The sequence below is a fragment of the Pristis pectinata genome, chromosome 1 (genome assembly GCF_009764475.1).
Source record: "Pristis pectinata isolate sPriPec2 chromosome 1, sPriPec2.1.pri, whole genome shotgun sequence".
Taxonomy (NCBI): Eukaryota; Metazoa; Chordata; class Chondrichthyes; order Rhinopristiformes; family Pristidae; genus Pristis; species Pristis pectinata.
The window spans coordinates 59,240,325-59,263,858 of record NC_067405.1 but is presented as its reverse complement, the minus strand read 5'-3'; the positions used below and the strand labels follow the sequence as shown (position 1 = coordinate 59,263,858).

At 41.5% G+C, this 23,534-nt stretch overlaps 1 protein-coding gene across 6 annotated transcripts in view; it reads left to right on the top strand.

Moving 5' to 3' along the window:
* The window catches only part of ftcdnl1 (formiminotransferase cyclodeaminase N-terminal like 1), a 28,220-nt gene extending 4,974 nt beyond the window's left edge, over nucleotides 1-23,246 (top strand). Inside the window, exons 1-7 of one of the 6 annotated variants that reach the window (XM_052028570.1) lie at nucleotides 1,801-1,870; nucleotides 3,831-3,876; nucleotides 7,275-7,416; nucleotides 7,506-7,601; nucleotides 9,219-9,374; nucleotides 16,421-16,612; nucleotides 18,708-19,812. In XM_052028570.1, coding sequence (XP_051884530.1) covers nucleotides 7,302-7,416; nucleotides 7,506-7,601; nucleotides 9,219-9,374; nucleotides 16,421-16,612; nucleotides 18,708-19,138 — 990 coding nt within the window. In that variant the 5' untranslated portion in view covers nucleotides 1,801-1,870; nucleotides 3,831-3,876; nucleotides 7,275-7,301 and the 3' untranslated portion in view covers nucleotides 19,139-19,812. Of the gene's footprint in view, nucleotides 1-1,712; nucleotides 1,871-3,830; nucleotides 3,877-7,274; nucleotides 7,417-7,505; nucleotides 7,602-9,218; nucleotides 9,375-16,420; nucleotides 16,613-18,707; nucleotides 19,813-22,986 lie in introns of those variants that run through there. The other 5 variants (XM_052028565.1, XM_052028578.1, XM_052028593.1 and 2 more) reach the window with 5 other exon arrangements.
* Nucleotides 23,247-23,534: the final 288 nt, after the last annotated feature.

Below are 23,534 nucleotides of genomic sequence, written 5' to 3'. Positions count from 1 at the left end.
TCATTGGTCTGGTACCTAACCATTATGCTCCTGTACCCACATCCTGAGTGTCAGGAAATTGGACAGAAGCCATGGTGATTTTGCTATTTGTAATGGAAATGGAAATAAATAACTTAGGCATTTTCCAAACAGGTTTTTTGAGTATTTACTGTGACTATATTAACGAAAATAAAAACAGCAAGTGTTGCAACTACTCACCTGCTCAGGCACAACCTGTTTTGGGTCGATGATCTTTCCTCATAAGTTCTGATGAAGCTACAGGAAGTTCCCCAGGTTACGACAGGGTTCCATTCCTGAGAACTGTTCGTACCCTGAACTGTTTGTCAGTCGGAAATGAACAAAAACAGTGGGAGAGGATCCCAGAAACAGCTGTGATGGGAGATCGAGCAGATGGGGAAGAGCAGCCGTCAGCCAGCCTCACTGAGTGAATGAGCGAGTCTGCTCAGCGCTTCCAGCTCTGCTGTGGCTCAGTGGGGGGTGGGGTGGGGAGGGGAGAGAACGCACAGAGAAATGCCCCGCTCTCACCCGGAAGAAGATGCCTACAGCCCCACAGCAGTTGGCAAATCCATCCTGCCAGTATCCCAAATGTTCATTCGTATGTACAGGCTGTCCATAGGTGTTCATTACCTGAGGAGGACCTCTGAGATATTGTTTTGCTGTCTCCATGGATGCTGCCTGAGTAACCTGCTGAGCATTGCCAACACTTTGTGTTTTTGTTTCAGACTTTCTACATTTGCAGTATTTTGTAGAATCATCACAATGTGGAAGGACATCACAACATGCAGCTACTGAATCCAGACTGGCTTTGCAAGTTCAACCTTGTCAATTCCATTCCCTGGTTTTATCCCTATAAACCCTGGATTTTTTTCCCTCCCTCATCTATCTATCCACTTTCTTGTAAGCAACAACTGAATCTACTTCCACCACCTTCCGGGCTGTATTCCATACCACGTTGATTCGCTGCGTGAAGATGACCTTCCTCATTATTGCCCCGGCTCTTTTCCAATCACTTCAAATCTAGGTCCTCTGGCTCCTGAACCTCCTGCCAATTGGAGCGGTTTCTCCTTTTATTCCTACTTTGTCTAAACTCTCGGTGATTTTGAACACTTCTTTGAAATTATCTCCCAAAGTCCTTGGCTCTGTAGAGAACAATCCCAGCTTCTCCCTGCTTTCCACATCCATCATTGTCAATACCATCTAATAAATTTTTTCTGCACCCTCTCTGGGGTCTTCACCTGCATTGAGTGGAATTACCCGAATTGTTAGTAAAGATTCAATATAACTTCCTTGTTTTTGTACTCTGTACAAATATAAATGAATCTTATGATCCCGCATTTTTGAAAATTGTTTTCCCAGCCTGTCCTGTCAACTTCTACAACTTGTGCACGTATATATTCAGCTCTCTGCTTCTGCAACCACTTTCAAAGTGTACCCCTTTATCATTTGCTTTTCCTTGTTCTTCCTACCCTTTAGAAACATAGTAACCATGTCACTCAGTGATGTTGTGAATTTACCAATTTAATAATAGCTTTTACAATTGTGTACCATTTCATAAGACATTTCGTTATAAAGAGCAGGAGGGTTCCGTGTTCCGTTATAAATGTCTAAGTATTAATTCCATTTCTGCCTGGAGCTCAGGATTTCGAAAAGCAATGCTTTATCAATGCCAGACGAGGGCACTATTTGACAAAGTTTGGATTGCGTGGCTTACCATATTCGGAGTCCAGTCTCAGTGGTCAAAGGTTCAGTGTTTGCTTCTATTTTGTAAGTTTTAGTAACTAATCGGTTCTTCTGGACTTGAAGGTGAGCGTGTTAACTTTATTTTTCAAAAGCAGACGGTATGCAAGCGTGTTGACTAAGTTGGAATATGGTAGGTATGTTTTTTCAAATGTTTGCAAGAAAACCCAATCTGTTCCAAATAATGCATGTGCCACTTTAAAGTCAGCACGAACACGTTGCCCCAGAAGTTAGAGATAAATGATTAGCGCGTATCAAACGGTTAGTGTGAATGGTAATTCTGTTTGATTGACAGAAAGCTGGCTGAGCGCACGGTTGCCTTTTGAGCGGTTTCCAGTGGCGACCGTGGTTTTGTGACATCACTGGCCCGGGGACAGGTTGATTGACAGGGCGGGGAAGGTCGCAACTCTTCCAGTAAGTGTAGTTTTCTCCCGTGCAGACAGAGGTCCTCGGCAATTACGTTGTCATATCAGAGGAGAAAGCAGTAAAAGCTGGGCACCTAACGTGTATATAGGTCGGCAGCTATATAAAATCGAGCTGGCTCTTTGGGCTCTTGTATGGATCCTCGCACTGGACTGAGCAATTTATTAAAGGTTGAGGGTTCGTTAGCTTGTCAGTAAGTTGTCATTTGAGAGTAAGTTATAGAAGGCAGGAAATCAAATGGAAAAAGGGGAGAATTATTTAAAATTTACTATATTTAAGTTTTTCTCAGCATATTTGAATTCTCAGTTCCCTTTCTATTTTTTTACTGGACCAACATTGCCCAATTAAATAAATGCTTTGTTTTTGAAACCTGTACTGCCATGAGCTGTGGATAAGTACTTCTACTGGCGTTGGAATGAACTCAGCACTGCAGTAGGGTGTTGAGATCTGCCTCCCAATTAACACGAAGGGGTAAACATGAAAAACCAGCAGTTTTCTTTTCACAGGTGGTTTCACTGTGGCCAAGATGGTAATTAATTATTACAGAGTGTAATATTTAGAAAGGAAAGGCAAAAGGGAGACACTGGGGCTTGCAGCTGTGTTAATAAAGCATGACATAAGGGTAGTTGTAAGGAATGATACTGGTCCAGGTGAACAGGATCAGTATGGGTGGAGATAAGAAGGAACAAAAGCACTGATGGCAGTCACTTATATGCTCCTTGATAGCAGTGATAGAGAGAGTATTAAAATATGAGAATGACTCGCAGCAACAATAATACAATAACCATAGGGAACTTTAATCCTATACAGACTGGGCCAATCAAATTGGAAAATTTAGTTTGGATCAAATGAAGTTGGTACAATTTTGAGGAGCAGTATGTTATAGAACATCCTAAGGAACAGGCAATTTTAGACTCTAATCAAGCAGAGTTAGTAATTTTGTACAAAAGGATCTTCTAGGGTAGTAATCAGAATAAAATGGCATTTTATGTTCAGTCCAAGAGGAACACAAAGTTGTCAAAAGTGGAGTCTTGAATTTAAATAAAATCAATTACATGGGTATGAGTGGTGAATTGGCCTGGATTTGAAAATCAGATTAAAATGTTTGCAATAATTAAAGAACAGTAAACAGCTGAAAAATAAGAGCTGCATGGAAAAAGTGATCCAACTGTGTTGAATGAATATAGTTAGACTTATTAGTCAGCTTATAGTTAGACTGAAGGATGAGACTTGTGATGATAAAAAGTTCCAAGCCCGAGGATTCAGAGTTCTAGAACTTGCAGTCAGCAAAAAAAATGAAGAAGAAAAGATGTGAAATAAGCTTGCAATAAATAGAAACAAAAGATTGCAATAGATTCTATATCTTTGTAAGAAAGAGGGAGTAACAAAAGTTAGGAAATGCAGTTGCTGGAAATGTGAAATAAAAACCGAAAATGCTCAACACTCAACAGGTCAGGTGGCATCTGTGCTAAGAGAAACAGAGTTATCATTTCAGGTCGGAGACCTGTGAAGGCCTGTGATCAGTACTGACCTAGCTCTTCTGGCATTTTCTGTTTTTATTTCCAACAAAAATATGTATGTGTCCCATAAAAGCAGAGGTAGGAGAGATTACAATAGAGTATAAAATAGCTGAACATTAAACAAATGTTTTTTGTCTGTCTTCACTGTAGAAGATGCCACAAGTAAGCCATTGGGGGAACCAAGGGACTAATGAGGGTGAGGAGCCTAAAGCAATAAATATGTAAAGAGTGCTGTGGAAATTAGGGAGCTAAAAATTGACGCATACTCTGCAGTTAACAAACTGTATTCCAGGGATTTAAAGGAGGTGGTTCCAGAGATAATGAATACAGTAATGCTAATCATCCAAAATTTCCTGTATTCCGTCCAAGCAGACTAAAATGTAACAAATGTAATACTCCTGTTGAAGAAAAGGAGAGAGAAAGTGGGAAGCACTAGATCAGTTAGCATGATGTCAGTGTTAGAAAAACAGTGCAATCTGTTGTTAAGGACATGCCAATAGGGCATTTAGGAAATCCTGATATAGTTAGTCAAAGCCAATGTGGTTAAGTGAAAAGGGAATTACATCTGACAAATCTAATAAGAATTTTTTCTGAGAATGTGACTAGCAGGATAGCTGAGGGAGAACTAGTGAATATAATGTATCTGGAAATTTGATAAGGTACAACACAAAAGGTTGTTATTTTAAAATGAGGAATGTTGCTATGGCAGCTGGGGTTAAAGGATAAGGAAGTCTAGCTGCAACTCTGTGGGACTTTGATGAATGCACACGTGGAATCCTGTATACAGTTATGGTCTCTGAACCTAATCAAGGATGTGTTGGGCTTGGAGGTTGTCCAGTGGAGAGTCATCAGATTGATTCCTGGGAGAGATTGAGAATTGGCCGATATTTAGTGAAGTTTAGAAAAATGAGGGGTGATGTAATTTAAACACGGATCTTTCTAAAAGTGATTGGTATTGGTTTATTATTGTCACTTGTACCGAGGTACAGTGAAAAACTTGTCTTGCATACCATTCATACAAATCAATTCATTACACAGTGCAGATACATTGAGTTAGTACAGAGTGCATTGAGGTAGTACAGGTTAAAAAAAAATAACAGAGTACGAAGTGTCACAGCTACAGGGAAGTGCATTGCAGGTAGACAATAAGGTGCAAGGTCACAACAAGGTAGATTGTGAGGTTAACAGGCCATCTCAACGTATAAGGGAACCGTTCAGTAGTCTTATCACAGTGGGATAGAAGCTGTCCTTGAGCCTGGTGGTACGTGCCCTCAGGCTCCTGTATCTTCTGCCTGATGGGAGAGAAGAGAAGAGAGAATGACCCGGGTGGGTGGGGTCCTTGATTATGCTGGCTGCTTCACCAAGGCAGCGAGAGGTATAAACAGAGTCCATGGAGGGGAGGCTGGTTTCTCTGTCGTGATCGGCTGTGTCTGCAACTCTCTACAGTTTCTTGCAGTTCTGGGCAGAGCAATTGCCGTACCAAGCCGTGATGCATCCAGATAGGATGCTTTCTGTGGTGCATCGATAAAAGTTGGTGAGTGTCAAAAGGGACATACCAAATTTCTTTAGCCTCCTGAGGAGGTAGAGGCGCTGGTGAGCTTGCTTGGCCGTGGCGTCTATGTGGTTGGACCAGGATTGGCAAGGGGGACAGGAGAGAATTGATGTAGGGGCTACAGCCTCAGAACAAAGAGTCTGCACCAGTTAATCTCTAATTCTACAGGCCTTGTAGCCCAGGAGGCAGAGGTTCTTTGAGTTTAAAAACAACATCCCCTAATTCAAGAGGAGCGTGAGGGACAGAGGTCCTGTGAGAGTATGAGGAGAGTGTGAGATGGAGGCTCTGTGAGTTTAGAGTCTGTGGGTGTTAAGTGATGATGGTGGCCAAGTGAGATAGTTCTGCCTCCACTGTCAGTACTTTGGGGCCCACCAATCCACCCTCAGATCACCGGAGACCATGCCCGACTTGGTGAGTGGCTGAAGGTTCTCCTGCAGGTTTCTGGGAGAGGTCTGGGGCTCCTGCCTGGGTTCGCATGCTTCAGCAGCACAGCTGCTGGGACCTGGGCTGGTGGGGAGAGGGCAATGAGCAGTGGCTGTTGTTGTTGGTGAGAACTAGCAGCCAGCATGTGGGGGCTGGTCTGGGTTGGGTGAGGGGAGAACTGGGGAGTCAAGAGGATAAGGAAGGAGGAAGGAGACAAATGAAGGGAGGGGGAGAAGAGTGGGGTGGAAGCTAAGGGGTGATAGGGTGGGACTGAGAGAAGCAGTGAGGGGAATTAGGGGGGTTCAGGAGGCTGAAGGAAGGAGAGTCGATATCCATGCGTGTGCTATGTTTGCACAGCAGAGCGGGTCTGTGGTCATTTTGGACCTCCTTGCCATTAGACCAAGATCTCCTTCTGTCAAGACAACCTTCCATGTGCAAATACAATCTCTCATTAAAAGAATTCCTGCATAGGCATCTTCTGCCCCACAGAACCGGAATGGAAATGAGTCATCCTCAATCCTGAAGGACTGCCTAAGAAGATTACCTACAAAGAACAGTACAGGAAATTGACTGGATGTTTGCATATAGGTAGATCTTCCATGAGTTCAGGATACATTTCACATTTGAACTACAAAATGGATGTGGCAGAAAGTCTTTTAATTGCATTATTATTATATTCAGTTTACTAGCTTGATACAAAGCAAGAAAATAGATAATGAAGAGCTTGTTTGATGACTACTAAGCTACTAAAGATACCAATATTCCATTTCCAAAGGTCATCCTTAACCCACTGTTCATCAATGTGAAACCTTTGTGTACTCATAAAAAGTAACAGCCCTAATCACTTAATTTATTGCCGTTTATTGTCTCAGAGTCATTGTTACTTCTGATGTATTTGCAAACAATCTGCACAGCCACCAAATATTATTTCTGAAAAAATGTGATAGAACTGACTTGTTGTCATGCATGAAGAGCAAAAATGTGAAGTTTTTGTACTTTTTTTGTGAAGCAAAATAAGTTCTTTGCCACTTCCAGTACTAGGAGTCGGAGTACTGGCAGATTCAACTGCTCAAAGCAGCGTTGACTTTGTATCTTTCTCTTCTGATGAAAGGTCATCGACCTGAAATATTAAACTTATTTCTGTCTCCAGAAACACTGATGTGCTGAATGTTTCCAGAATTATTTGGTTTCATTTTATATCCTAAGCATTCATTAACATGTGTTTTCTTGCAATAAGACAACTGCTTGGTTTTAAGTTCATTTGCATTTGGATTTGTATTCTGCTGCCAACTCAGTGAGTGCTTGCATGGTTACAAACACCCTCAACAACATAGAAAATAAACCCAGGCAACAGCTGAACAGGTGCATCTGAAGTAAATGTCCAAAGTCAGCAGAGCTGCAGGCAGCGATGCAGAACAGAGTTAAGGCCATTTCCCAGAGTCGAGAGGGAAATTGGCAAAGCAAACCATCTGAACTTGCACTGTACTCCTTTGTATAGTGCATCATTTGGAGTGAGCTATGAGGAAGCTCTTCTCTTGCTTGGAAAGTTATGAGCAACATCAGGGCAAATTATTTTGCAGAGTATTAGGAAAATAAAACTTTCTTTATACTTTCTGCAGTTTTAGGCTTACTCTTCAAACCAAGGTATGGCATCGCAAAGATTAAATCTCCGCTTGGCTGTGTGTTTACTGAATATCTCTGAAGCTCGAAAGAAGGACATTGTGGAGAGGGTTGCTAAAGCTGCACTTGGAGATAAACAAGGTAGATTTAATTTCTTTTATTACCACTACATTGCTGAATAAAAGTAATTTCCTGAAATTCTTATAGAACAGCTTTTGCTTTGATTACAGGGCAAAGGAAAATGCAAACAACTGTGCTGAACATATTTTCAGATTATGACTACAACCGATCAGTTCTAACTCTTGTAGGTCCGGTTGAGACGTTGGGTAAGATTTCAGTACATATTGCTCTTAAAGTTATCAATTTTATTAATTCCAGAAGCAGAAGCAATTAAGTGATTTCTGGGTCAAGAGGTAAATGCTTGAGTGCAGAATTCAAGTTTGAAGCGCAGACCCAATTCCTCAGTGTACGTTAGGTTTTGTATTTACAAATTGTGTTACAAAAGGGAAATTTGCTTGGGGCTGTGTCACATTAGGGAGATGAGAGGAGAAAAAGTCTGGCAGCACCAGCTGATTTGCAGTAGGATGGTCCTAGTGAGTTGTTTCTGGAACCCATTACTGAATTCCTGATTGTCATGGGACTATCTCAGCGGATCTCTGAGGGAAGGTTTATGAGGGAGGGGAAATTATTGAACAAGCCACCGAAGCCAAACTCTGTCACTTCTTGCTAAGAATATGAGAAAATAAGAAATAGAGCTGGCCATGTGCTTGCTCTGCCTCTCAGTCAGATCATAGCTGATCTTTACCTCTGGGCAACTTTCTGGTTATATCCCCCAAATCTCTTAGTATCCAAAAATCTATCAATTATTATTTTGAATATATTCAGAGACTGAGCCTTCCTGGGTAGAGAACGACTTCTGGGTGAAGAAATTTCATCTCTGTCCTGGATGGCTGACCCCCTATTTTGAGATGGTGATCCCTGGTTCTAGACACCTTGGGCAGGAGAAACATCATCACTGTAACCTGTCGAGCACCATAAGAATTTTATGCATTTCAGTGAGACCTTCTCCCATTCTTCTAAGCTCTAGAGAGAACAGGATCTGTTGGCTAAATGTCTCCTTAAAGGACACTGTCCCACCATTGCCAGGAATCAATCTGTTAAATCTTGGTTGTATTCCCTTTGTTTGGTATGCCTCTCCTTTTAGGCAGGGACACCAGGTCAGTGGGCTTTTTATGTTGTCCCAATTCTAAACTTTGATGGATGTGAGATGGGATGGAGCAGGTTGTGGAATTGCAGCTGCAGTTTTGCACTTTGCTTCAGTGATGATGAAAATACCCTGGAGACTTTCAGAGTGCAAATAGGGAGCTTATCAATAACAGAAAGCACACAAGTAAGTGACAGAGAATACGTTCTGCCTTAAACCTAGGCCTGTGGCGTTAAGATTAATTTGACAAATATTTCAGACATGTCACTCACAAGCTGAACTCCCTGGTTGACATCTTACTAATAGTCAGAGAGTGAAATGAGAGCACCGGTACAGTACGGACAATGGAACAGAATTTTAAAGTCTCTCAATTACATCAGCAATTCGTTGATTATGGAGGAATTAAAGGCATTCTCTCATTTTTAATTAAAAGACCGATTTCATCCGCCATCGGTAACCCCCCCATCCTTCAAAAAAATGGATTTCTTAGTTTTGTGGAGGATCTTCTGATAATCAGTTCTCCAGCCAGGGCAGATCAATGTGTGAAAACTTTATTTAGTTGAGGCAGTTACATTTCAGAACTTTCAACTGACACTTTGACCAGTAAAATAGAAAGGAGAGGTGTTTGCAAACTGATCCAAAGAATTGAGAGTGTGGCTGTGAAAGTTGTTGGGATGCCTTATGCCAAAAGAGTCAGACATTGATGTATCTGAAGTTCAAGGCAATTTTTCTCTTTCAGGTAACTCTATTTTGACATCATGCATTGAAGCATTTAATTTAATTGACATGAATGCTCACATTGGTGTTCATCCTTGTCTTGGAGCTGTGGACCTCGTCCCCATTTACCCTCTCTCGGAATCTGTTAGTCTGGAGGAGTGTGGCAAAGTGGCTCGCAGTGAGTTAATGGCAGTGCTTGCTTTTTATTCACACTTGAATGAAAGCTCAGTTGTTATCTTATTATCTGCTTTGATTCAGCAGTAACACTCTTACCCCTCAATTAGCAGCATATAAAAACAAAGTGCAGGAAAGACTTGGTAGGTCAGGCAGCATCTGTGGAGAGAGAAACAGTTAATGTTTCAGGCTGATAATCTTTCATCAAAAATTTCCCAAGAGGCATGTAATGTAGGCTGATACTTCTTTGCAGTATCGAAAAGTCAGATGGACCATCTTTCAGATGAGATAGGAAACCAATGTGCTGACTGCAGATGAAATAGACCTTATGACCTTATATTAAATTGGAGGAGGGAATTTCTTGTTGGAGGCCTGGCAGATATTTATCCCTCCACCTATATGTAGGAATTTCTTCTGTGTATGCTGCGTGCTACATTTCTTGCATTATAACAGTAACCACACTTCAAAAATACTTCACTGTTTGTAAGCATTTTGGAAAATCCTGAGGTCATGGAAGATGCCATGTACATCACAAAATCATACAATTTTACAGTCTCGAAGGAGCAAATCTGATCCATTTGTTCTGGATTACTTGAATACTAATTGAGTTTGCTTTGCTTCCCAGTTCTTTTCCCATATCCCTGCATTTCCTGCTCTTTATACATTTATCTGTTTCTCTTTGAAAGCTTTATTGAATGTTCCACCACCCTTATCACCCTGTGCTAATCCCAACCATTGGCCGCAATGAGGAAGTTTCCCCTCGTGGCATTTCAGATCTGTATCCTCTGGTTACCACTCACTCAGCCATTGAAAACAGGTTCTCATTATCCATTCCCCCTGAACTTTTCAAGTCATTTCATGCTGGAAGAACCAGGTGGGTCAAGCAGCAACTGTGCAGGTAAAGGGATGGTTGACGTTTCGGGTCGAGACCCTGCATCAGCACTGACGTTTTGGATCGAGACCCTGCACCCATCTTGGTGCAGGGTCTCGATCTGAAACATCAATCATCCCTTTACCTCCACGGATGCTGCTTGGCCTACCGAGTTCTTCCAGCAATTTTTTTTTTCAATTCGTAAGCAGGACAACCCCAGTTTCTACAGTCTGAACTTGTATTTTTAATCCCTTACCTCTGGAACCATTATAGTAAAGCTTTCATGTCCATTGTGTGGTGCCCATTATTGGAGAGTACTCTAGCTAAACTCAAAGTATTGTTTTTTACAAGTTTAGTATAACTTCCTGTTGTTTGTACTTATCACCTTTATGTATTGAACCCAAAAGCCCATTTGCTTTCTTAATTCCTTTCACGAGCCTATTCGTGTCTTTTTGAAATCTGTTACTATTTGACCAAGGTGATAATGCAGTACACAACAATAATTGACCACCATAGATTAATAATCAAGCCTTCCTCGGGCTGAAAATGAAAAGAGAAATAGTTGCCTAAAATGATGAGTCTGCAGGAGAGAATGGGCACTGGGAATATAAGCAGGATGACCGCATTCTGTACAAGAGTAGAACCTGGGACAGCTGGTGAATAGGCCACAGAATATAAGGTCATTATTTATTCATGGAATGTGGAAATGCTGGAACTTGTAATCCGTTCCTAACTGCCCCTGAAATGAAGAGGCATATAAGAATTTAGCACGTGTGGGAATCATACATGGGCCAGACTGGATCAGTATGGCAGATTTCCAGAGAGGTTTTAATGACAACCTGGTCACCAATATCGACACTAACTTTGATCCCAGATGTGCTTTATTACCTAAATTAAAATCCTCAGCTGATTATGGTGGGATTTGAAATTGTGACTCCAATTCAGTGGTCTAGAGCTCCTGCTGCTGGTCCAGCGACTTAACTGTTGTGCCACTGAACCCATCAGTGCCCTTGTGAGCGCTTGAAGGCAAGTTTAGAGTGGGAGATCAGCAGCGTGGATTTGAGGAAGTAAGTCTGAGTTTGCACCAAGAATTGGTTCAGCTCCACACAGAGGACTTTAAAGTGCACACCTTTGGGATTCTACGAGGGCTCTTGGAGGGCTCTTGGAGATCCAAAATGTTCTGTGTGGCAAGTACTCATGCTTGCAGCAAGATTCATGTTGGATGTAGTATTGGTAAAATCATCAGTGTGTGTGCACTGAATGTCTGCCAGTGGATGCTGAGTAGACTGATCATGATGATAAATAGGATACTGTGCTGGATTGATGCCACCCTTGCTGTTCTGGAGTTTATTTCTCAAGCTATTGCACTCTCTTAAACCTCAGAAGAGTCTTTTTGGGAAAAAATCAGCAGTAAGGTGGAATCCCAACAACTCTTTAAAGGAATCATTAACTATTTGCAGATTAATGGCTGGTTGTTTTTTTTTGTTCTGACCACAATTCTACAAGAGTTTTATGCTTTCTAAAGTTAATTCAAACTGCAGACATCTCCAGGGAATGATGTGGCACTTACTGAAGCACTTTTTGCTAAATTAATGCTTCTGCACCAGTTGCCCTCAGAGATGGATGCAGTGGTAAACACTCCCTTTGCAATGTAGCATGACTGGATGAATAACCAGGGAGTTACAAGGCAAGAATTGCTGCTGGAAGAGGAGAAAGGGGAGAAGCTCTGTCAGCAGGAAGCTGTTCACCAAGAGCATCAGGTAGCAATCCTCAGCTCGCATTCCAGTAAGGAACAATGTGTGAGATGTGTATGCTTACATTAGGATGATCTCAATGCCATCTTCTACACCCAAAACTGTAACCACAGAGAAGGGCAAGGGCTGCATTGCCATTGACTCTCAAGTTGACCTTCATAAGCTGGTGCTGGAGATATTTGCAATATCTCACATTTTGTCATTCTCTGTTTTGAGGGTTCATTGTGACGGTCTATCTAAGGAGAACTGACTACATTTCATTGTCTTGGCAGAGGCCAGCAGGTGGATATTTTTAGTAGGTTTTCTGGGATTTCAAGCTTTCCCCAAAGTGAGGGCTGGTGTGACTGTAGCATACGCACCTTTGTAGCGACATATTTCAGCTCTGTTATAATCTGGAATGGAAATGGATTCCACTTCCTCAATGTCTATCTGATTTCTGACCATCCTGGTATCCTGGCTGCAGTTACCATGTACTTATTCCGGGCCAGGCCATCGTACACATTGTATTTGACCCATTACCGCAAGCCAAAGGGTAGCCACTGGACAACAAGGCGTATTTGCTGACAACCTGGATGATGTCTCCAGTAGGCAACCCACACACGCTGAAGAATGCATACAATGGACACCAGGTCACAGACAAACTGTGATTCAGAAGACCATTTGGGTTATCATACAACACATCAGCTGCTTGGAGGAGCCCTACTTGATAGACAAGAATCTAGTGCCCCACTACAAGTGGCACAATCCCGCCATCATGAAGGCACAGCCCTTGCGACAGTTGTATTCTGAGCAGCTGAGGAATGGGGGGAGGAGGAGGAGGAGGAGGGGGAAATAAAGGAAGGGAGGAGAGAAACCAGGGAATTCTTTTCTGCCCAGACTGTTTTGTGAGGAGTTCATGAGTGCATGACCAGCAACTGCAATCCCAACTCCACGGTAGTGTAGTGGTTAGCGTAACGCTTTACAGCGCCAGCGACCAGGGTTCAATTCCGGCCGCTGTCTGTAAGGAGTTTGTACGTTCTCCCCGTGTCTTCGTTGGTTCCTCCCACATTCCAAAGACGTACAGGTTAGGAAGTTGTGGGCATGCTGTGTTGGCGCCGGAAGCTTGGCGACACTTGCGGGCTGCCCCCAGAACACACTACACAAAAGATGCGTTTCTCTGTGTGTTTCAATGTACATGTGACTAATAAATATATCTACTATCTACAATTCAACACCTTCTCGTCTCTCTGTCAAAGATTGTTGCTTGTTTTCTCGATCAGAAGGCAAAAACTAAAGCCTTCTCAAAATATATATTCCAAGCCAAATTTCTGTGGCAAGTCGTGCCATATTCCAAACTGTACCATCATCTTCCGTGACTGCCTCCTGTTTCAGTGCTCTGGGAAATTGCTGTCTTTCAGCTGGAGGAGACTCCAGTTGGCCTTGGAGAATGACTGGACCAAGGAAATGACCGCACAGGTTGGCGCAGATAGCAGAAGCCCGGCTGGCTGCTGCTCCCTGTAGCGTATCAGAGTGGGAGAATGATTGGTTCCTTCCTGAGGGACAGCAGTAGGTTTGAGCTCCAGGGAGTCACTGCAACCTTCCAGAGCATTACCTGTTATCCCACACCTTATGCATTTGATACTTTGCACCCAAACATATCAAAAGCTCACTCATGCTAACAGCACAGGTCCTCCCCAGGTTACGAACGCCTGACTTGTGTATGACCTATACATTTGAACGAGCATTTGGGAAACCAGTGGGATGGATTTGTCAGCTGCTGCAGGCATCTTCTGAGGAAACTCGGTTCACAGTGGCATTTCCGACTTGCAAACTGCTCAGATTATGAACAGTTCTCAGGAATGGATCCTCGCCTTAACCTGGGGATGACCTATATAATGCATTTTATGTCTTCTGAGCACAGTTTTCTGAATCCAGGGTGACATGATGTAATTACTATTTAACATTTACCTGCCCTAATAAGGAAACAAAGACATGAGAGTGCAGATGCTCAATCTAGAGCAACACACAAAGGAGCTGGAGGAACTCAGTGGGTTAGGCAGCACCTATGGGGGGAAATGGACAGTCGACGTTTTGGATCGAAATCCTTCATCTGACCCGAAATGTCAACTGTCCATTTCCTGTCATCATGTCATCCTGGATTCAGAAAGCTGTGTTTAGGAGACATAAAGTACATTATACAGGTCATTGCCAGGTCATGGCGGGATTCAGTTCCTGTGAACTGTTCAGAACCTGAACAGTTTGCAAGTCAGAAATGCAGCCACAAACCGAGTTCCCTCCTGGCAGAAGATGCCTGCAGCCCTGCAGCACGATTAATAAGGAAGTATTCTGCATAAATTTTCAGTGTGTGTAGTAGTATGTCTTGACTGTGGCGTACATATGAACATATTGTTTTATGTCCATTTAAGTATAATGCATTATTAACATAATTTAAAATAATTGATCAAGGTCATCCAGTATCTTGGACTGAATGGATAATTGATATCCTGTAGGCTGTGAGGTCACATTGCCAGTTGTCTGCCAGCTTGGCTTTACATACAACATCCTGGCTACAGCGCAGTTCACCAAAGCCAGCATTGAAGATGTTCTTGGTAGAGGCGAAATTACTGTGCTTGATGCTCAGAGGAAGTTGGTTACTCTGGTTGCTATTATTGTAAATGGCACCCTATATAACCATGACGAAAGCAAGGTATTCAGGCATCTTGACCTGCCTACGGCATTTGACATGGTTGATCACACCATTATCTCTCCTCTGTCATCTGACTGGGAGGGACGGCTCTTCCCGTTCTTCCACTGTTATCTATCTAATAATAGCCAGAGAAATTACTTGCAATGTCTTCTCTTCCTGCTCTTGCTTTATTCCCTCTGGAGTGCCTTGTCCTCCTCCTACAGATCTATCCTTGGCTCCTTCCTCTCTCTTACCCACAGGCTGCCTCTTGGTAGCATAATCTGGAATCTAGATGTCTCTATACCACCATCATCTTTCCCAATCCTCCAGTGTCTCTGATCCATCACGCTTTTTGTCTGATGAGCAGATACTTCCTCTAATGAAGCCATTGTCTTTGGACCTGGGTGCAACCTTAGTTCTTTAGCCACCAATTCCATTCCTCTCTCTGGATATTGTCTATGGGTGAATCACACTGGTTGCAACCTTGATGTTATATTCAATCCTCCAATGAGCTTCCAACCATTACCAAGGCCAGCTATTTACAGCTCCATAATATCATCAGTCAATACCTGTGCCTCAGTTCACCCTCTATTGAAACCCTCATCTATACCTTTGTAATCCCTAGAATTTAGCTTGCACACAATTCTGATCACCCATTGGCTCTGTGCTCGATTGTCCATATTGGATCTTTTATGATACTGACTTGATTTTAAAATTATAATTTAGGATGCTCCTAATGTTGCCTTAACCAGGTTTTATGCCATTTTCTAAATCCTTCTTGTGTGATCTCATGTCCAATTTTGTTTATTAACACTGCTGTGAAGTACCTTGAGTCATTCCACTACTTTAAAGTTGCCCTAGACAATTAAGTTGTGTGATGGTATGGTCATCAGCCTTCTATAATAATTATGTTTTCACGGAAATATACTGATGGAGATACTCTGATAATAGCAAGGGAGGAGAATTGGTGCAATTTCTCTGAGTTGGCTTTGAGTCAACAGACTGAATGGCCTGCAGTGTCATAAGGTAATGTGAAGAAGGCATACAAATGAGATTTTTAAAACTAATATTCTCTGGCTTTTTATAACCTATGTTAGAAGCAGAGATTCCAGCCAAAACACATGAAACAAAAAATTAAGTTTAAAGTCTGTGGGCATTTTGTTTTATTTGAGCAGCCCAGGTAAAGGGTCAGGATTGGTCGACAGGACAGCACGAAAGGAGGGAAGACAGGATTCCTTAAAACTGATTGCACAAGTTTGGTATCATAAGCTACCCAGCATCCAAGTTTACATTTCAATAATGGCCACTTGGGTAAGGTATCTAAAATAGACAACTGCATGTGGAACTGTAACCCAGTAAGGATTTAATATGTTTTGGAGTGAAAGGGAGAAGATGAATGTACAAGTGAAATGTGCTCAGCATATAGATGCATCAGTGCCATAAGCCAGGCAAAGAGTAGCAAGTTCAGGGGTATCCTCCTCCTGAAGCAAACTCCCGAGGTGGTGAAGGAAGCAGTTTGTGAATGTTGATGTAATTCTCAGCATCTTTTGCCAATGCTCACTTCAGAACGTGAAAATGAACTTTTATTAAAAGCTGCACAAAATTATTATTCTTCCATTTTTCTGGGTTCTGTTTTACTTTGATTCAGAGCAGGAACTGTTTCATTTAACTAGCATGTTGGTGCAAGAGGCAGATAACAGAGCAGGCTCCGAAAATTGAAGATTTCTTTACTTGTTTTCCTTATTATCTCTTCCTCATAGATGTTGCTGAAAAGTTAATACTTGATGTGCCAGATTGTAGTTTTTTTTATTTTGGATATGCTGATCAACCTCTCAAACGAACCCTGGTCCAGCGCAGAAAAGAATTGAACTGGTTCAACCGGAGCAATTTGAAGGTGAAGGAAAGAAAGCCAGATGTGGGAGCTGTGATTTCTCCCAGATGTGGTTTAACAGGTGGGTTTTCTGTGCGATTGTGTGATTGAAATGAATAAGTGAGTGTCAGGATTACAGTCAGAAAATCTAGGTTCCCAAATGCACCACCACTGTCTTTATCACCGCTAATCCATCTCGGCATACCATTATTATGACTTCTGTTCCTCCTTGCTTTAATCAACACAAATTGGACCATCTCTCTCTGAGCTGCTTTACTGTGTTATTAATGTCCCTGTATCTTTAAGTGAGGTGGGTTTCACTGTTGCAGTTTTTAGTTATTGATTTTGAAATGTTACATAATACATCCGAGCTGCACTTTCATCGAATTAGATTCAGAGCTTTCCTGGAAAGTTGTTTGGTTTATATACTATTTTCCCATGAAACATGAAAAATCAGTGGTGTTGAATATTATCTATTTTATCTGGTAACACAGCCAAAGACCAATTTATCGCTTGTGAAGAAGTCAAGACTGAATGTCTGTCAGCATAGAGTTGAGCTTCATGACCTCTGAATTCCAAAGCAGAAACTGTGTTAGAATCTGTATGGTCGATAAATATAGTATAATAGTGTATTTTGATGAATGAATGCACATCACATTCAACCTTTGAGAACATTATGGGACAACGTGTTGCAAACATGGAGTTTTCCTTATTTTGGAGTACAGGAAAGTTCTTCAGTTGCAGCACTTCTGGTACTTATATTAGTGGATTGTGAATCAAAAGGCATATTTGTAGTGGGTTTGTAGTTTCATATCCAACATTTAATGAAGGAAAAGTTGATACTCATCAGATTTGGCTGAGTGGCGGACTGTTACGAATCTGTCTAGGACCCCAAACAAAAATCTCCTTAAATTGGAATTTAAAAAAAAAGAAATCAAGTTTTTTGGTTATAGTTAGACAACAAACTCAGTCAAGTTCTGGAATACTCGCATCAAGGGAGGAAAACAGGAATTTGAGGAATCGGCATCCTGCGCCCATCTTCTCTCAAAGTTTGCCTTCCTTCTTTATTAAACTGCTGTATCAGACCATTTGCATCTGATAAGCTTCCAATCCCCCCCACCCCCCGCACCATTGCCCCATCACCAATTCTGCCACGTCCTCTTTCCTATTTCAACCCTGTCTGCTGCTGAAATTCACAATCATGTCTTTGCCACTTTTAGACCAGACTGTTGTACTTTGCATTCCTGGCTGATCTCCCGCTTTGCATCCTGACTTTATGTAGCACATGGCTTGTATTTCAACCTGCTTCCAACCTGTCTTGCTGACTGATATGCATGTCTTTTAAAATCGTTTTCAGTGTTTTCATATCAGAGGCTTTTACGCCCCGTATCACTGCAATCTCTTCTGAAATTCCTGCAGCCTTCTAATTCCAGCATTCTGAGCACTCTTGACTTCCGTTTCTTTGTCGCTGGCAACCCTAACCCTACCTGTTATCCCCAAAGTTCCCTCACTACATCTTTCCACAACTCTACATCTCTTTCCTCTTTTAAAGCGCCTCTTAGGACCTGCCTCTTTGCAAGGCTTCGGATAATGGTACTGTTGTGTTACAATGATAAAGCTATTACTGTTTGCAAGAGAAAATAGAAAATGCTAGAAATACTTGGCAGTTTAGGTAGCATCTACTGAAAAAGAAGCAGATTTAACATTTCAGGTTGATGAGCTTTTATAAAGATCCTTTGCAAGTGGTTAATTTTATAACAACACATCGGGTCCTTGCTGGTTCCCAGTAGAACTAATCCCTTCAGTCCCATTCTCCCCCTCTTTACATCTGTGTACCTCTGCAACTTATTCTCTCTCACTCATGCCCATCAACTCCCCTTGAATTCTTTTTGCCATAAACCCACACGTGGTAATTTACTGTGGCCAATTAACCGACAAGCACGTTTTTGGTTTGAAGGGAAAATTGTTCCACCTGTGGGGAACCCACACAGTCATGGAGAGAATGCGCACAGACAAAGCCAGAGGTCCAGATCGAACCAGGAGCAGTATGGCAGGAGCATGAACTGCTGCACCACTGTGAACCAGGGAAAGATAAAGATGTATTTTGAAACCAAACTGATCACCATTTCTGAAAAGTTGCATTCATTGAGAATGGAATTTTTTTTTTGCCTTTTTAGGTATTGGTGCCAGCCCATATGTTATGAACTGTAATGTGACTATAGCCACACAGGATCTGAATGCCGGCCAGCAGATTGCCAGTGCTATCCGTGGAGCAAATGTTGGTGGCCTTAAGGGCATTCAGGCAATGGCCTTTCCTCACCAGGGTACTGTGGAGATAGCTTGTAATGTGGAGAGCTTTAAGGATGAGCCTTTGACAGAAGAAAGGGGGAAATACATTTCTTATTGCATTCAGGGTGAAGAATACTTGTACTTTTCTCCAAGTTCCATCGAGAAGCAGATTAAAAAACTGGCTAAAAACCTAGGAGTTGCAACAGTGGGCACTGCATTGGTTGGTTTCACACCTGAACATTGCAAGAGTTTGGCAGAACAAGCCTTACGGGAAGGAACTGGAGAGTTTTGGAAAAAGCGCAAGGTCCTTACAATGTAAGAGAGGATTGTTAGTGTGACTAACATCATGGTGTTTATCACACAGACAATCCTCTACACAGTGCAATTAATACTATCAGTCTGGTAATCATGTTCTTGGAAAATGAATAAGAAGATCAATTTTCAATGAGTGGGAAGAAATGCTTGTAAAAGTCTGGCAGCCCCAATAGACATCGGAAAAGGAAAATGTTGCCCTGAGGTGGAAGATATGTGACTGATTTCCAAAACACTGCCTGTGCTACTGTTGACATTCTTGTGGTTGCTGGAAGGGCATGCTTATTTGTTGACCCAGATCTGGCATTAGTAATGACTATAGGACTATCAAGTATTGACATCAGAATTTCATGAAACAACCATGCTGAGATTTCTGAATCAGCTTAGTTAAATGCAGAAATCTGAAGATGCTATCAGTGATTCTGTCTTCCCCGCAAGCTGTGTTGTTCGCAGCCTTCTCCAAAGGAATCAAGGGAAATCACTTAACAGAAGCTACATAGAAGCAAGTCTTGCTGTTAAACACCCTGCAAATTTACACTCTGTTCCCTGAGGACAAAGTGAATTTTTAATAACTTACTATGCCTTAAGTTACTGCCTAGCAAATTCTTTTGCCTAAAAAAAACTAATATTACAATGTGGATTTTAATTTCCTCACAAATGTTTCAAATATTGTGGATATTTTTCAAAATTAAATCTTTAAAAGAATTTCAGCTTCTACCTTAATTCTGTGTGTGCTCATACCTTTATTTACACTCCGTCAAAAATGTACAACTTCCCTCCTAGTTTGCTGTCTGTGAGAATTCTTTAATGCCGTTGACTCTTCAACAAGTTTTATGACATAATTGCTGAACACCAGTGATCTCCTTGAACAGAAAGTTGACTGGATCCAACACTGGAAAAAGGGAAGTTCTTGCGACAGATCTCTTGATTTTGTTTTGTGGGGAGCTTCCTTTGAGGTCAGTGCCAAGCACCATTGCTTCACTGCTGACCAAAGATTCTGTGCCATGGTCTTTTTATTTTTGGAACGTATTTCCCCTCTTTTTGAAGACATTAGCTCATGATAACTTGGAGTTTTACAGGTCATAGATTCATAGAGAGATATGGCACCAAAACAGACCCATCAGACCACTGAGTCCATACCAACTATCACACATCCATATCTGCACTAATTGTTTCCTATCCCATTTTATTCTCTCTCCATTCTCATCAACTACACTCCTCCCCATCCCCAAATTCTACTACTCACCCATACTTTAAGGACAATTTACAGTGATCATTTAATCTACCAACCCGCACGTCTTTGGCATGTGAGAGGAGACTGGAGCACCTGGGGGAAACCCATGCAATCACAGGGAGAATATGCAAACTCCACACAGCAGCAGAGGTTAAGTTCGATCCCAGGACACTAGGGCTGTGACATAGCAGCTCTACCAGCTGCACCACTATGCCGTACAAAGGGTTTTGAAAGCTCTTTGGGTCTCTCAAGTGTGTAGCCTGGCAGTTTAACTGTTGGAGGTTTTACACAGGGTGCAGGATGTCATTGATGAAACACGATGATGCTGAGGAACTCAGCAGGCCAGGCAGCATTCGTAGAGAAAAGCAGGCAGTCAACATTTCAGGTCAGGACCCTTCTTCAGGTGTCATTTCCAGATGCAGGTACCAGTTGGTGAAAAGAGACCAATACGTTGTTCAACTGTTAAAAACATTCCTTGACACAAAGGAATTTCATGGAGCAAGTAAAGAGGAGAATCCATTGCCATAAAATGGGTAGGAGATAAATCTAGTTACCACCCTGATTCCTTCAACCCAACCACCATCCAGGCTTCCCAAAGGTTGCACTTGTTGTTGGGCAAAATATGCTTTGGTTTGTCTCTGTTTGAGTATTGTGTTATTTGGATGAAGATTTAGTTATAAAATTCGTAGCCCCACAACTCCTTAAAGATGTAACAATGCAATGCCACGTGTAAGCTTTATCGCTTTCTTTGTGAATATAGTGTGTGCATGTGTGGCTGGGAAATATATCTGGAAAATATATGTATTTGTGCAAGGTTTGAATTGTACTGCATCTCTTGCTAGTCATTGGTGGGTCTCTTAGTCTCATCAACAGTGTACATCATGTTAGCTGACAGAAGTGTACAGATTTCTCTTCTAGAAAACTGTTGGGATGCATTAGTATAAATCAAGACTAAAATAGAAGCATTTTTTGAAGTGGTGAATACTCCTTGATACACCTCTCCATGAAAGCATTTGCTCTATGTTGGAATGTTTTGTGCCTCCTTTAGAAAATACCCTCCACGCATTTCAAAGGGGTTTTGATGGGGGATTGGTCCCACCGACATTTTGGTGGGAATTGTGTAATTGGCTAATCCATTTCCTTCTCCAGACCCCAGATTGCACCATCAAGGTACAAAGTTATCTTTTTTCTTGACTGTGAAAAAATAATTTGATTTCTTAAAATGATCTTTCCAGAAGCCATACTAAATTCACTTACACACTAAGTAAACCCCTTAAAATGGCAATATGGTTATGTTAATTCAGCAAATATTATTGAAAACCACGAGTGTGTATTTGGATTAAGAATAATGTTCAACCTCATTAAGATTTCTTTCCCCAATTTTCTCCCCTGTTCCAAAGATTCTGAATCCCCTGAGGTACTACTCCAGAGTTGCCTGGCATCTATTGATAATCCATCCTGCTCATGAATAAACCTGAACAGATGAGTAGGCTGTACAATCCTGAAGGGAGTCTCAGCAAGGCCAGAATTTGTTTTTGTATCACATCAACATTTTGTACAAGGTCACCAGTGACTATCAGGACGAACCCTGCTATTTTTTTTGCATTCCAACCCAGAGCTGCATAGCTCAATTGTGGAGTTCTCACTTGGGATCAACAAACATCTGCTCAGATTAGGGTTTAAACCCAGGATATTCCCCACTTGTACTTCCAGTTAGTCCAGTCATTAACTCTCCCTGCTGGGAATGTAGCTGAACTCAAGAACTGCTGAAGGATGTTAGGATTACAAACCTGCATCCTGCTAGTCTGTGGTACAGTCCATCAAATGTATGCACTTAATTTGAAACTACCATATTGATATTCTATTACAAATTTGAACAAGGCCTGTTTTATTAAAATTCCACAACTTCAACTTTAGATAATCACAACTATCTGAGCAAAAAAAACTGGATTTTGTGAAAAGGAAATTTTTGTGCATAATCTGGTTCAGTTATATCAGAAAACCGAAACATGATTTTAAAATACTAGGGAATTAACTTTGAATTATACCGCTGCAATTTTAGAACATAGAACATAGAAAAACTACAGCACAATTCAGGCCCTTCGGCCCACAAAGCTGTGCCGAACATGTCCCTACTCTTTCCTGGTCCTCGTGCATTTGACATGATAACACAAGGAGGACCCCAGATATGTGTAGTAGTATTCAAAGTCATATGCCTATGCCGAAGGTGGTTCAGTGAATGTGGTCGAACATAAATCTTTGCACCAGAATGTCTTTGACATTTGGAGTTCCTGTAATAGTTCTATCCAGGTTAACAACCAAAGTGACATTATGTTAATCTCCACTCTAATGATAAATATTTGTGTAAATTTGTGTTATCAAAACAAAATGAGATATTTAATGCCCACAGAGATGACTTTGGAATTTTTAACTGTGAAGATTTAGTGACGATAATACTTGAGGCTGCAGCCTTTTGCACTGTCCTCCTGCTGCCCAGATTACTTTCTGGGTAAAATTCAACTTTAGCAAGGGTGCATGGTGGCCAATAGTGGAGTGGTTGTTTATTATAAACTGTACTAGTCTCTTCTTTCTTGACATCACTAAGGTTTGCTGTGTTACAGATGGCCAATCCAATGTTGCCCACTTTGGAGAGATTGGAAATTCTGGAAGTAGCCTTGCACGATTGAAACTAACATTCACTGTAGTATCATTGCAAGCTTATCCTTGAATATTGTTAATATTAGCAGAAGTTTGGCAGAACAAAGCTAATGTACAAATTTGCATGTTGGTAAGTGGAGCTCTGCTTTAGCTTGAGTGCACCTGTTTCCATGTTTCTGCTTTGTAGTAATGCAGAGTTAACAATATACATCAGACCTTTGAATCTTTATTCTTTGCTTGCACTGGTCCAAGTCTGATCACTGAAGTATAATGCTTCCCTAATTCTATAAATGTGTAGGATTACTTAATGGAATTCTGTTGCATATTTTAATGCTGTTAAGTTGTATGTGATTGTAATCTAGAAAATAGAGTATCTATTGAACTCATTAATAAATGCATAGGGCATATCCTGGGTTAAAGCAAGCTTAACACGACTTCCTGAAGCACATAATAATTAACTGATTTTATGGTGTGTATGACCATCATGTGGTTTGTATCTACCTTCACTCTG